Raw genomic sequence first — 13,416 nt, forward strand, 5'->3', positions numbered from 1 at the left:
TGAACACCTTAATTGTTGTTTTTTTATTAGTTAAAACTGTCAAAATCTGTCTATATCTATAATATAAAAATGAGTCGCTGAATGTGTTGCTAAGCGCAAAACTCGAGAACGGTTAGACCGATTTCGCTAATTCTTTTTTTTTAATATTCCTTGAAGTACGAGGATGGTTCTTACGGAGAGAAAAATTCTAAAAAAAAAAATTAATAAAATTAAAGAATCGACTGTTAGGCGATACGAAGTTCGCCGGGTCAGCTAGTATGTAATAAGTATATGTGTATAAGACGTAAATAACACAACAATATCATATCAATCATTTATATTATATTAAATACAGACAATAATAAAATCTGCCAAAAACTAACAAACAATTCAATAAAAATAATTCCCTCTATTACTCGAAGAAAATAAATAATTACCCACTTTTCTACACGCATTACACATTAGCAGCTAGTCTTTTGCTTTAGGCTTCATTTTTGGTGGTTTGATGATTGAGCCGATGCTTTTTCTTTTCATCAGTGCTGCTCTTTTTTTTGCAGGAGTCTGCATAACTTTCGCCATTTTGGTTTTAACAGCTTTCTCTTTGTTCCCACTTGATTTCTTTTTGACATCACCATCTTTTTTGTCAACTTTTTTACTATTTAACATTTCAACTTTTTTCGCCTTCTCAGCTGCTTTGTTTTCGTTTGATTCGACTTTCTTTAGAGGTTTTGTTTTTGGTTTTTCCGTTTTTGAAGTTTCCTCTGTTTTTGTTGCGGGTTTTTTCTTAATTTCCGATTTCTCTTGTCCGGGGGCTAATTTGAACGACCCGGTTGCACCTACTCCTTTTACTTGTACAATGGTGCCGAGTTCAACGCTTGTCTTTAAGTATTTTTTAATGAAATGATTAAGTTTTTCAACGTCAACTTTATATTTATCTTCTATGTACTTTTTGATTGCGTACAAAGATGCTCCCTTGCGACTTTTCAAATCAACCAGTGCTTGGTGGACCATTTCTTTTGTACTTATCTTTTTACTTTCCTGTTTCTTTAAGATTTCAACTGTTGGACTTTCTGGCGCCTTTTTTAACGTTTTCTTCGGTAACGCCGTTTTTATTTCGATATCAGATTCGTCTGACGACATTTTTGTTATAATGGATTTAATTTTTAAACAATACTTCAGCGATTTTAATTGTTTTTATACTGTCCAATACGTGACTATACAATATGTCATCCAATTTTTACATTATAAATAGTTTTGAGGGTAGAATATAAAATCGCTTACTCTATCTTACACACGATGTAATGAAATTGAAATACATTAAGCGAGGGTAGATACACCAGAAGCTGACATGGGTCTTATATGCAGTAAATAAAACCGACTATTAGAAATTTGGTTTAGGTATAAAAATAATAACTTTAACCAAGTTTGATAAAAGAAAAAAATTTTTTCTTGTTGTTTGCCTAAGTCTAGTGAATGAATGAGTGAATACAATTTATTAACCTCAATTGATTGATTTTAATTATATGTCAAATCATAGTTTGATATAATCTATTAAGTAATTAAGACCGAAAGAACATCAAAAATAAGTTGAAGAACAATTACCGAGACATTAAAAAAAAAGTTCCATGAATGAATCAATTATTACTAATTAAAAAAAAAAAAAAAAAAAACCCGAAAATCTAAATATAAATTGACGTTTGCTATTCGCGCTTTGAATGAATGTGAGTTGTGCACTAACGAATTTTTTAATAATTTAATTTTATTTGATACACAGTATCTATTTATAAATAGCTAGTGGTCGTGGTCGAAATTTAAACATAATTAATCTAAATTATAAGTTTGGACATTATTAAGGTTCTGTTATCAAAGACTATACTTCTATAATCATAAACAATAGAGACAATATAGATATACCTACGCGTGTGTGTGTCAAATACATGGTAGTGTGTGTAATGCTTTTTTTATTTATTGATTTAACGTATTTTATGCATAATTAAAAAAAAATATGCATTTAGCATTCTGCACTCCTGCCCTATATAAACTATAGTGTACGAAATTTCATACTCCTCCGTTTGCGCAATTTTCGTAAAAAGGGGTACAAAGTTTTTGCTTCACGTATTATAATATATAGATTAAAGTTATTAGGTACGAGTGAGAGAGAGCTCTTGGGGGGAATCGGGGATAGGGTCGGAAATGCGCTTGCGATGCTTCTGGTGTTGCAGATGTCAATAAGCTACGGTAATCGCCTACCATCATGTGAGCCGTACGCTTGTTTACCGACCTAGTCATATATAGATATACTAGCTGACTCGGCAAACGTTGTTTTTTCGCTAAATGCTATTTAAAAATAGGGGTTGGTGGTAGAAGGGTGAAAATTTAGGGTTATATGCATTTTTCAACGCCAAATCATAATAAAATAAAGAATAAATAATTTATCTAAAAATTAAACAAAAAATAGGGGTGAACTACCCTTATCATTTAGGGGGATGAAAAGTATATGTTGTTCGATTCTCAGACCTACCCAATATGCACACAAAATGTCATGAAAATCGGTTAAGCCGTTTCGGAGGAGTTTAACTAAAAACACCGCGACACGAGAATTTTATATATTAAATTTAAAAAAAAAACGAGTGAAACTGATATACGTGGTTCTAAATCGATTCTAAAAAGTCATTATAGAACAAATTTTACACTGTACTGTGTCTTTAAAAAACGTGCAGAACTGTTTTAAAAGAATAACTTAAACTTTCTCTTTTTAAGGATAAATAAATTATTACATGATGTATCTGTATTCTTAAATTTATACACCTATCTTTGTTGTTATAATGAATGAATACAATACAATACAAAACAATGCTCTATTGTACTAACACCAAAAAAGAACATTTAGGCCAGGCCATATTTCGTATCGAAAAAAATTCGATACGAAATATGGCGTGTGATTTTTAGGCAATTTCGTAAGAGAAGAAAAAATGAGGAGGTTCCTAATTCGATTTTTTTAAACCTCATAACTTTTTTACTGGGTGTACTGATTTTGGTGATTCTTTTTTTAATCGTCCATTTAAATTTGAGCGACATATGACGAGTATTTTTATGTTGTACCTATCGTCGTACGTATTTGTTGCTTACTTGTCGACGTAAATAGAAGTCAGTTTTTTTTCCAGAACAAAAACCACTAGGCGCATGATTATTGTTCTGCTACGACAGCGTGTTTAATATTATATTTGGAAAAGCAGCTTATTAATCATTGAAAGAATTGCCGAAATTGCCCGACGTTTTTTATTAATTTTACTACCGTATTATATTACAATTAAACGAATATTTAATCTGTACCTACATTAGCGTGAAATAGATAAGTACCATAAGTTTGAACTTAACAATGCATGCCATAAATTTAAGCAAAAAAAAACAACAATTAAAACAAACACAAGAATTAAACGACAATAGTAGGGCTACTATTGTCGTCAGGGTTGCCTCTCAGGGTACGCAGTTTTGTAACCACGCCTTTATTTTTAAAATATAACTAGGTCAGCAAACGAGCGTATGGCTCACTTAACTTACAGTAAGCGATTACCGCGACCTGCGATAGCTTATAGACATCTGCAACACCAGAGGCATCGCAAGCGCGTTGCCAACCTTATCCCTAGTTCACTCCAGGAGCTCTGGTTACCTTTCTCACCAACAGGTACACAACACTGCTTGAAAATAGTATTATTTAGCTGTGATCTTCTGTAAGGTCGAGGTACTACCCCAGTCGGGATGCTCCATGTTTTGAGCAGGAAATTTCCTGCTGTGCCCTACCTCATCTTTGTGAAGGAAAGCTGGAGAAGCTACTTCCAGGAGCTAATGAGTAATCAGCACACATACAGTCTTCCGCACGAATTGTCACCTAACCTCGCAAGAATCGGATAGTGGTAGGCCTTGAGGACATACCAAGCGTGGCATGGAAGGTGTTGGGCTCTGGGTGCGGATACTCACTGATCTCTCCAACTGCATCTTGAATACTGGTACGATGCATAGCCAGTAGCACTTTAGTATCATCATCCACATTTACAGCAGGGGCAGTGTCCAATATTGCAGCTGTTATAGAACTAGTAGGACTATCTCGGCACATTCAGGAGCTTCATGTTACGGAGATGAAGATGCTGCGATGGATGTGTGGCGTAACGCGAGTTGACCGAATACGCAACTCCTTTATCCGCAGTCAGAGGCAGTCTCCGTGACATAGCTGATAAACTCCAAGAGCATGTCGTGCGTCGGTCTGAAGACTACGTAGGAAGAAGGTTCCTTGACGATGGCTCAGGCTTGACTGACATAAACTTGACGTGGGCGAAACTCAATTTGGGGTAAAAGTTGACTTGGGTGAAAGATGACTTAGGCAAAACTTGATGGGGGCGGGGAGTGAAGTCAGTACATCAGAAACAATTAGCATGGATAAACCGTATCCTAGTTGAATCCAGACGCAGCTGACACCAATCAGAAATAAAAATGTAAAAATCAATTAAAATAGTTCTTATATGCTAATATGTCATGGGCACTAATATTTTAATTATTATTATTATTAATTATTATTATTTATTATTATTCGTATTCTTTTTATTTGTGGTATGTTAATGTAGGTCTAGGAGCAAAAGAAAAAAACCCAATCAGTTTGATTATTTATTTTCGTACAAAAATTTTGTTTATATACATAATTTTACATTATTTATTACTATCTATGTACATTACACTTAACTACTAAATCATTAAAAATGCATGCATAAAAAAATAAAATTGTCATTTTGACTGTTTTTACGCCATGAAATAAATGGTGGGTAATAATTTGTTGATATTTTGTATATACAAATATGTATGTATAAAAACTTTATAGCTATGACATGGTTTAAGAAGATATCTATGATAACCTCCAACTTTAATTTTGGTAAGAGAACTTAACCTGTTAGAGCCAGTTTCACCATTAAAGTTATCTGACGAATAACGATATCCAATAGATATAAACTTTTAATTTTTATTTTTTTTTATGTCACTAGGTCGGCAAACAAGCGTACGGCTCACCTCATGGTAAGCGATTACCGTAGCTTATATACGCCTGCAACACCAGAAGCATCGCAAGCGCGTTGCCGACCCAATCCCCAATCTCCCAGGAGCTCTGGTCACCTTACTCACCAACAGGAACACAATACTGCTTGAAAACAATATTATTTAGCTGTGGTCTTCTGTAAGGTCGAGGTACTACCCCAGTCGGGCTGCTCCATATTTTGAGCAGGAAATTCCTGCTGTGCCCTACCACACCATTATTTTCCTTTTCCATCATTGAATTCCAAATTATTTATGGGTTAGAGTCTATTAAAGATATATCTATTGTGAATTGTAACCTAAAAGCCGTATTTATTAGTTGAGGTGAAATTGACACTAACGGCCTATTCTATCTCCTGCTGTTAGTCTATCCGCAACTTATGTGCAGGATAAACCTTATCCACAAATGATGAAACAGACCCTGCATTTCAACTTACTATTATACCTTCCAATTTTACTTAAAAATATGCTAAGCTACGCCAAAGTAATGCGATTTTGAAAAAGTACGTCAACATATACGCTTTCATTGTCTTCCTTTCCTTTTGGGAAAAGTTGGTAATAACAGAATAAAGTAATTATTTAAACACGTTATAACAATTTGATTAAATTTGTGGTAATATTAAGAGTTTTGTATCGAAAATTTCTATTATAGTAATTACTAGCTGACCTGGCAAACTTCGTATCGCCTTATTTTTTTTCTTAAATATAATAATTACATATATCAAAACAAAATATACCCTATCTTTCAAGTTCGATCAAACTGCACACGGTGTGCAAATTTGATTAAAATCGGTTAAGTAGTTTAAGAGTTCATCGCGGACAAATATTGTGACACGAGATTTATATATATTAAGAAGATTTAAGCAGGAAAGAACTCCGTACATACTCTTATTCTAATTTGTTTTTTGAAAAAAAAAAATTGCAAAAATTTTATTTAAAGACCAACAAAAGTTTTTCATCTTTTCCATTAGTCACCTGGAATTTACAAAAATAGAAATTTTCTGATACAAGACTGTTAATAAATTATTTAACATAGGGTGTTGATTTTAAACCTATGTATAGAGGTTGTAGTGTTTTAGCCGTATATGATAACTGTTGGGAAAGGCTGTATTATATCACGATGTAGCGTATAGCACAGAATATTAATAATAAATATAGGTTTGTCAAACATAATTATTATTTTATCAAGTAGGTTTATACACATAGTTTGTTTTATTTTTTATTTAATATTCTGTAATTTTGATTTTTTTTTAATTTTAATATTAGTAGACAACTTTTATCTTTGGAAGACTAAATTATACTATTTTACAAATTATTATTAATAATGAGATTAATCTTATTAATTAAAAAATAAAATATAAAAACAATTTAGAAACGAGATTATATACATACTTACAATAATGTATATTACTAAATTTAAATTGATAATTTTTAATGTAAAAATAATAGAAATAAAAAGGATATTTATTAATATTTAGAAATAAAGTCATTTCCCAAAAAAGAAAACCAAGCATAATCAACCTATTATGTTTTTAGATAATGTATATTTTCTTATCTATATACACTATTACTAAATTATATCGTTTGTCAAAGTTTTTGACAAATTTACATAGACTTATTTGTATATGTATATTTATATTATATATTTTACAATATTTATATATTTCAATTATAAATTCTTAGAAAGTAAATTGGAAATGACATTGAACTAGATCATATTTTTGTGATGAATAAATACATAAAAAAACTTAAAAAATTTACTGAAGTAAATATGTGTGTAGACAGTAAATAACTACAATAATATATATAAATAAAATCTTGTGTTTACGGAGAGCTTAAAACGAGAGAAAATTAAAAATTAACCCACATATGCTGGTCACCATTATGTTCGTTACGGGGTTGTCCAATAAATTCGTTAGCACACAAGTATGATGGGTGGAAGGCAAGGGGATGATTATTTAATATCTTCAAAAAAAAAAAAAACGAGTATGCTTTAGACCACACGACTGAAGTAAAACTTTTTTCGCTCCATCTAACTTATATCTCCCTCTTAACTTCCGTTCGCCTCGCCCGATCACACTTTTCGTAACTTTCACCAGCTTACTTCCCGAGTCAAGCGTGTGTAGAGAGGTTTTACTTCGAAATGCTAAAACCAGTACGTTATTTTTAATCACATAATATGGGGCCTAGCTTTTGTGTCGTAATATTTATAAGGGGGTGACTTAAAGATGACTTAGCGTTATAAATGGGGGAGGGGGCAGAACTGTAAAATTCTGCTCGACATATTTTATAGCCATAGCCATAGTCATAGCCATTTTTTAAACTAATACTAACTCTAGCCTATTCGCATTATGAAAATAGTAATTCATCGCTGTCACTCAGTTGTCACGCCTTTCGACCAATTAAATCGTAGTTAATGACACCTCCTATCTGAAGGAATTGCTTCAACTGGTCGATATGAACACGGCATTCTAATTTATATAATTTAATTGATCGAAGGGTGTTGCTAGACATTGTGACAAGGATAAGTCACTATTTTAGTAAACTATTGCTTATCTATCATAACCTGCGTTACCCTTCCTGGGATACACATAAAATGACAAAATCATGGCAGTTTTTTGGATATCGGCAAAACTTTTGCCAACCTCTTTTTCTTGCCTTGTTTATCACCTGACTTTGTGCCAGTTATGCGCCAAAGTTTGGAAAAACTTTTGCCAGTATATTGGCCAAACTTTTGCCTATATATTTGCCAAGCTGATGCCAGTAAATTTGTGAAACTTTTGCCAGTATAAGTGACAAATTAAAATAAGCCCTTAGCTTTGCTGTCAGCTGCGAATTTTCTGACGTGTATGATGTAGTCCAACATCACTGTGGCAAAGGCGGCGTCCAGGACAAATTGGGGTATTTTACCTAGAACAAAAAAAAATAATAATAATATATATTCCGTAGCGTTATGTCTTATGGTTTATGGTAATGCTACAGATATTAGGACTGTATTTATTTTTCTAAAAAGGACTATTCGCGATATTTACGATCTTGGAGCTCGAGTCTCCCTAAGGGATGTTTTTCATAAGGTAGATATTAACAGTTGCGTCGCAATATATTTATTGTCTAGAATATTGTTTAAATAGTAATAATCGCAGTATAAATACGAGAAGGAATAACAAAATTGTAACTCCTAGTTTACGACTGCGCAATGTAATCGTCTCCTTTCTGGGTTATGGTATTTGCATGTATAATAAAAACACACAAACAATTTTGGAATTGTTTCAACATAAATTTAAAGTTTTTGTTAAGAGCCATTTCACAATTTTTCGCTCTGCAAGTTTAGGTAAATTTTGTCGCATCGCGCGAGTCGTACGAGCCGCGCGATCTTTGTGCTAGTACGTATAGTGTGACAACCAAAAGACCATCTTGATCATTTTCTAATGTATAATAAAAATTAATAACTATGGTATAAAATGTTTCTTACATAAATAATTTGTTAAAAATTTCAAGTATGTTATATAACAACAGTCAATAAATTTAAAATAAAAATAAAAAATCAATTTTATGAAACAATTTTTTTTTTAAATTTATTTAGTTTTTTCAGTTTACGAATGAATCTAATATTTACGATATGAATAAAATAACATTTTATGACATCGACACCGACAAACATATTAATTAACAAATAACAAGACAAACAGATTGAAATGCCCGTTTGTATTGATAATGTGAGACAATAATATTAAATCATACTTTTGTTCACAGAAATTATCATTATATTATTTACGTTATTTTCGTAATATGTTTTTATTTTTATGAATGTATCAAATGCGGTTTATCACACCATAACAACAGGCGCTTGGCGCGTGACAGCGAAAGAGATGGCTGCGCAGAATTTGGCGTGGGCCTTACCTCTAAGAGCGCTAGCGCTCAACTGATTTACTGGTCTTGATGCGTGGTAATAATCTTTTTATTATTTAATACAAAATGTATTAAAAATAATTACATATTTAATTTTTTTTTGTATCCCTTAATGATGTGAGTTTACTTTGATGAAGATAGTTCGTTAAAATTTCTTAGTTTTCTAAGAAAAATATCGCTTTTAAAATTTTACTTATTTGGAAAATATTCGTAACTTTAAATTTTTTTTATCGTTTAATAGAGATACAAATGGAATTAAAATCTGCGATAGTGCGCAACAAAATTATATTCCACATATTATGATATTTTTTAAAAATAGTTTCAACGTAGAGGTTATTGAAAAGTAGGACTTCAAAGTATACATTGCGACCGTTTACCCAGGGAGGAGGCTGATGAAAAGGTTAATAATTTTATACACATAATATAAATCAAAATTCTGATCCGACTATGGACTACAACAAAGGTTGCTTTATTATATTTCAAGCATATAAATTACATTATTGCATCTAACACTGAGATTAACGACGTCAAAATATTACAATTTCGCGGATTGTTACCGATTTTTTACCGCTCTTAAAAATAAATTAATAGATAAAGCGTATTTATTATTCGGTGCAGGATTAGATAGTTGATAAAGATGTGTGGACTTAGTGACGCTGTATTTCATGCAAGATATTATTAATTTTGTAGTAAAACACAGTTTATATATTATTTGAAAAAGAGTAACTGCGGAGTTTCTTGCCGGTTCTACTTTGCACACGACATTCCCAATCAGAGGTCGCTTCACTTTTGAAAATAATTAAAATTTTAATTTGTAAAATGATGATTTGAACGGAGGTGCTTTTTCGCGATAAAAATATTATAATTTTAATTTGGAGAAAGGGGCCTATGCCCAGCAGTAGGATGTTACAGGTTTAAATCAATATGTCTTTAAAGTAAAAAATGTAATTTTTTATTAATAAGAAATTTATATGTAGCAAAAAGTTTTGGACAGATTAGCAAATTGAATTGAATCTGTTAATGTTGTCTGTAATTGTCATTTTATATCCAATTAACTGACGCGGCGAATTTTGTATCGCCAATTTTTTTCCAATCTTCAATTTTCAATGTTATCCAATGTCCAAAAGATTTTTTAATAGAAGACATATTTCACAAAATTCCCAGATTTTTTTTCCAATTTTAATTATTTTACATAAAAACCATAGTCACCTTTAAGATCACAGCACATGAGCCATTGGAATACGGTACGTTGGACCGTCTTCCCCCCCTCCGTTTGTACAGTCTTGGGAATGAGACACCAACAACCCACTTTGTTGTGACCTCTGGAAGAAATAATATTAAAAACGTGAATATAAAGTATAAACAAATTTATAAAACCAAACAGTTGAACTACCGCAAGTAGTAGTTTCAAGTAAAAAAAAAAAAAAAAAACGCATCGAAATCAGTCCGTTCGTTCGAGAGCTACGATGCCACAGACAGACACACTGACAGATTGGAGTCAATCTTATAACACCTCTCTTTTTCCATTGAGGGATAAAAATCACTACACGGATATATTGTATAAGAAAACGAGTTCTTTAGAACACACGACTGAAGTAAAACTTACGAAAAGCTCTATCTTTCTATCGCTAACTTATATCTCCCTCTCAACTTCCGTTCGCCTCACCCGACCACACTTTTCGTAACTCTCTCGTCACGCATTCGCCAGCTTACTCCCCAAGTCAAGCGTACGTAAAGGAGGTTTACTTCAAAAAGAAATAAGTAAAGATCTTATCAATCTGCGCCAACATACTAGACTGGCCCAAAAGTATAATATAGTCACAAGTAAACTTGTGGATAAAAATAAATACAAAGGTCAAAATCACCCACCTGACCATATCCCTGTGTGGTGGGTACCCGGGCACCGCCACGCTGACCCCCGAAGTTATGTAGCAGTAGGGCTCCGTGTCTACGGGTCGGCCCTCGCGAGACAGGGGCGCCATGCGTCTGAGGATGATGAAGTCCCGGGGGGAAATGATACCCCTACCCCCACCCGCTGTCACCTGGTAGGATAGGTCGATGCCGGGGCCTATTTCCTGGGGAACACGATGAGATTTATATTCGGAACAATAAGCTAAAGGAAACAGTCTAACCATTAACGCTTCAGCCTGCAATATCCTACTGCTGGGCATAGGCCTCTTTCCCCATGTAGGAGAAGGATCAGAGCTTAATCCACCAAACTGCTCCACTGCGGACTGGCGGATGTATTCCCTACTATGAGTTTCGATCGCTATCAGGTGTATATGATAACAACCGGGACTGATGGTTTAACGTGCTCTCCGAGGCACGGTGAGGACCATGAAATAAATATTTGTATACACAAAAATATCCACTACGAGCGGGAATTGAACCCGCGACCGTTGGTGTTTAGGCGCCGCCGACACGGCACACGCAACATCACACCAGAGTGGTCTAACCTTTATAAAACAAAATCACTGTATCCGTTGTATTTTTATTTAGTTTTTTTTTCTTCCTTATTCTTTAATATTTCAAAGTAAATAAAGATATATTATACCTTCAGAGACTGTTATGCAAGTTTAATGAATATATATATATATATATATATATATATATATATATATATATATATATATATATATATATATATGCCAACCCGCAGTGGAGCAGTGTAGAGGATTAAGCTCTGATCCTTCTCCCACACGGAGAAAGAGTTCTATGCCCAGCGGTGAGATATTACAAATCTGGCAGGAGGTTTACCGTTTTACACACACTGGTCTTCGTGGCTCTCCCCACCGTGCCTCGGAGAGCACGTTAAGCCGTCGGTCCCGGTTGTTATCATGTACACCTGATAGCGATCGTTACTCATAGTAGGGAATATATCCGCCAACCAGCGTTAAAGCAGCGTGGTGGATTAAGCTCTGATCCTTCCCCAACACGGGGAAAGAGGCCTATGCCCAGTCGTGGGATATTACAGGCTGAAGCGTAAAACAGACTGGTCTTACATGGTATTACTGTATGTAACATACCTTTATTAATTCACTCTTCAGTATAGTCGGGTTCCACTCCGGTAGTTTTGTGATGTTGTTCTTGAACTCTTCGTATAGGAACTTTGCTGGACAGTCCACAACGCCCTGGAACCGGAAATTAACAACATAACAACACTTATTACTTGCCACATCGCTTAAATAATCTATACTAATATTATAAAGCTGAAGAGTTTGTTTGTTTGTTTGTTTACTTTAATCTAAGGAACTACTGGTCCGATTTGAAAAATTCTTTCAGTGTTAGATAGGCCATTTATCGAGGACGGCTATAGATAAAATTAGAGAAATTGTTTGCCTTAAGAAAATATTTATTTATTTTATTTACACTTTCGCACACTAATACAAGGTTTTAACAGCATAACAAATGATATATTAAAATAGAATTTGCATCAGTTGCAACAGGCGGCCTTATCGCTAATACAGTGATCTCTTCTAGGCAACCTTTGGGCAGAGGACTAAATAAGAAGTGGGAGATGGGGCGCCAAAATGTTACGTAACATACATATAAATATGTTATAGTCACAAACGTACATGTACATCAAATATATTTACTTACATATACATAATACTTACTTACATATAAATACATTCAAATATATACATATACATACACATACATACACATACATATACATATAAATAAATATCATAACATACACACACGGTCGTCTGTTCCCATGTTAAGCAACTTAGTGCTTGTGTTACAGGTAACAGCCGACTGTTATAACTTTTTTTGGTAAATATACATAGAAATAACACTTATAAATACACATATTACACTCAGACTTAGGTGTTAATCGACACCCAAACTCGCGGAACAGAAAGCAGGGCAACTACAAACTACGCCAACGGCCTAGTCAATCAATATAATTATATTATATCATCATTACAGCCTAAACAGTCCACTGCTGGACATAGGCCTCCACAAGTTTACGCCAAAAATAACGTGAACTCATGTGTTTTGCCCATAGTCACCACGCTGGGCAGGCGGGTTGGTGACCGCAGTACTGGCTTTGTCGCACCGAAGACGCTGCTGCCCGTCTTCGGCCTGTGTATTTCAAAGCCAGCAGTTGGATGGCTATCCCGCCATCGGTCGGCTTCTTAAGTTCCAAGGTGGTTGTGGAACCTTGTTATCCCTTAGTCGCCTCTTACGACACCCACGGGAAGAGAGGGGTCGGCTAAATTCTTTAGTGTCGTAGCCACACAGCACAATTATATTATATCAAATGTAAATAACAATTATCGTATATTTACTCTTACGTCAGTGTTTATTTTAATTAGAGGCTAAAGTTTAAGCGATAGGTCGGACAGTGGTCACAAGTTCTTGTTACGTTAGCGGTCACGACAAAACAATGACCTATACAAATAGGTCATACAGATGTATGCCTTGGTCTGGGCGTTTGTGCTT

At 34.0% G+C, this 13,416-nt stretch overlaps 2 protein-coding genes across 2 annotated transcripts in view; both read right to left on the bottom strand.

Annotated features, from left to right (window-relative positions):
- Positions 1-339: 339 nt before the first annotated feature.
- Positions 340-1,342, bottom strand: LOC123667895 (histone H1, orphon-like). The gene has a single exon (XM_045601727.1). It carries the CDS (start codon positions 1,117-1,119, stop codon positions 448-450), a length of 672 nt encoding a protein of 223 aa, XP_045457683.1. The 5' UTR covers positions 1,120-1,342; the 3' UTR covers positions 340-447.
- A 6,335-nt stretch (positions 1,343-7,677) lies between these two features.
- LOC123667772 (steroidogenic acute regulatory protein-like) overlaps positions 7,678-13,416 on the bottom strand; it is a 28,544-nt gene continuing 22,805 nt past the window's right edge. Inside the window, exons 8-11 of the mRNA XM_045601611.1 lie at positions 11,991-12,095; positions 10,834-11,039; positions 10,174-10,286; positions 7,678-7,965 (exon numbers count right to left, since the gene is read on the bottom strand). Of these exons, the coding sequence (XP_045457567.1) occupies positions 7,856-7,965; positions 10,174-10,286; positions 10,834-11,039; positions 11,991-12,095 (534 nt within the window). The 3' untranslated portion in view covers positions 7,678-7,855. The remainder of the gene's footprint in view (positions 7,966-10,173; positions 10,287-10,833; positions 11,040-11,990; positions 12,096-13,416) is intronic.

This window comes from Melitaea cinxia, chromosome 29, assembly GCF_905220565.1.
Source record: "Melitaea cinxia chromosome 29, ilMelCinx1.1, whole genome shotgun sequence".
Taxonomy (NCBI): Eukaryota; Metazoa; Arthropoda; class Insecta; order Lepidoptera; family Nymphalidae; genus Melitaea; species Melitaea cinxia.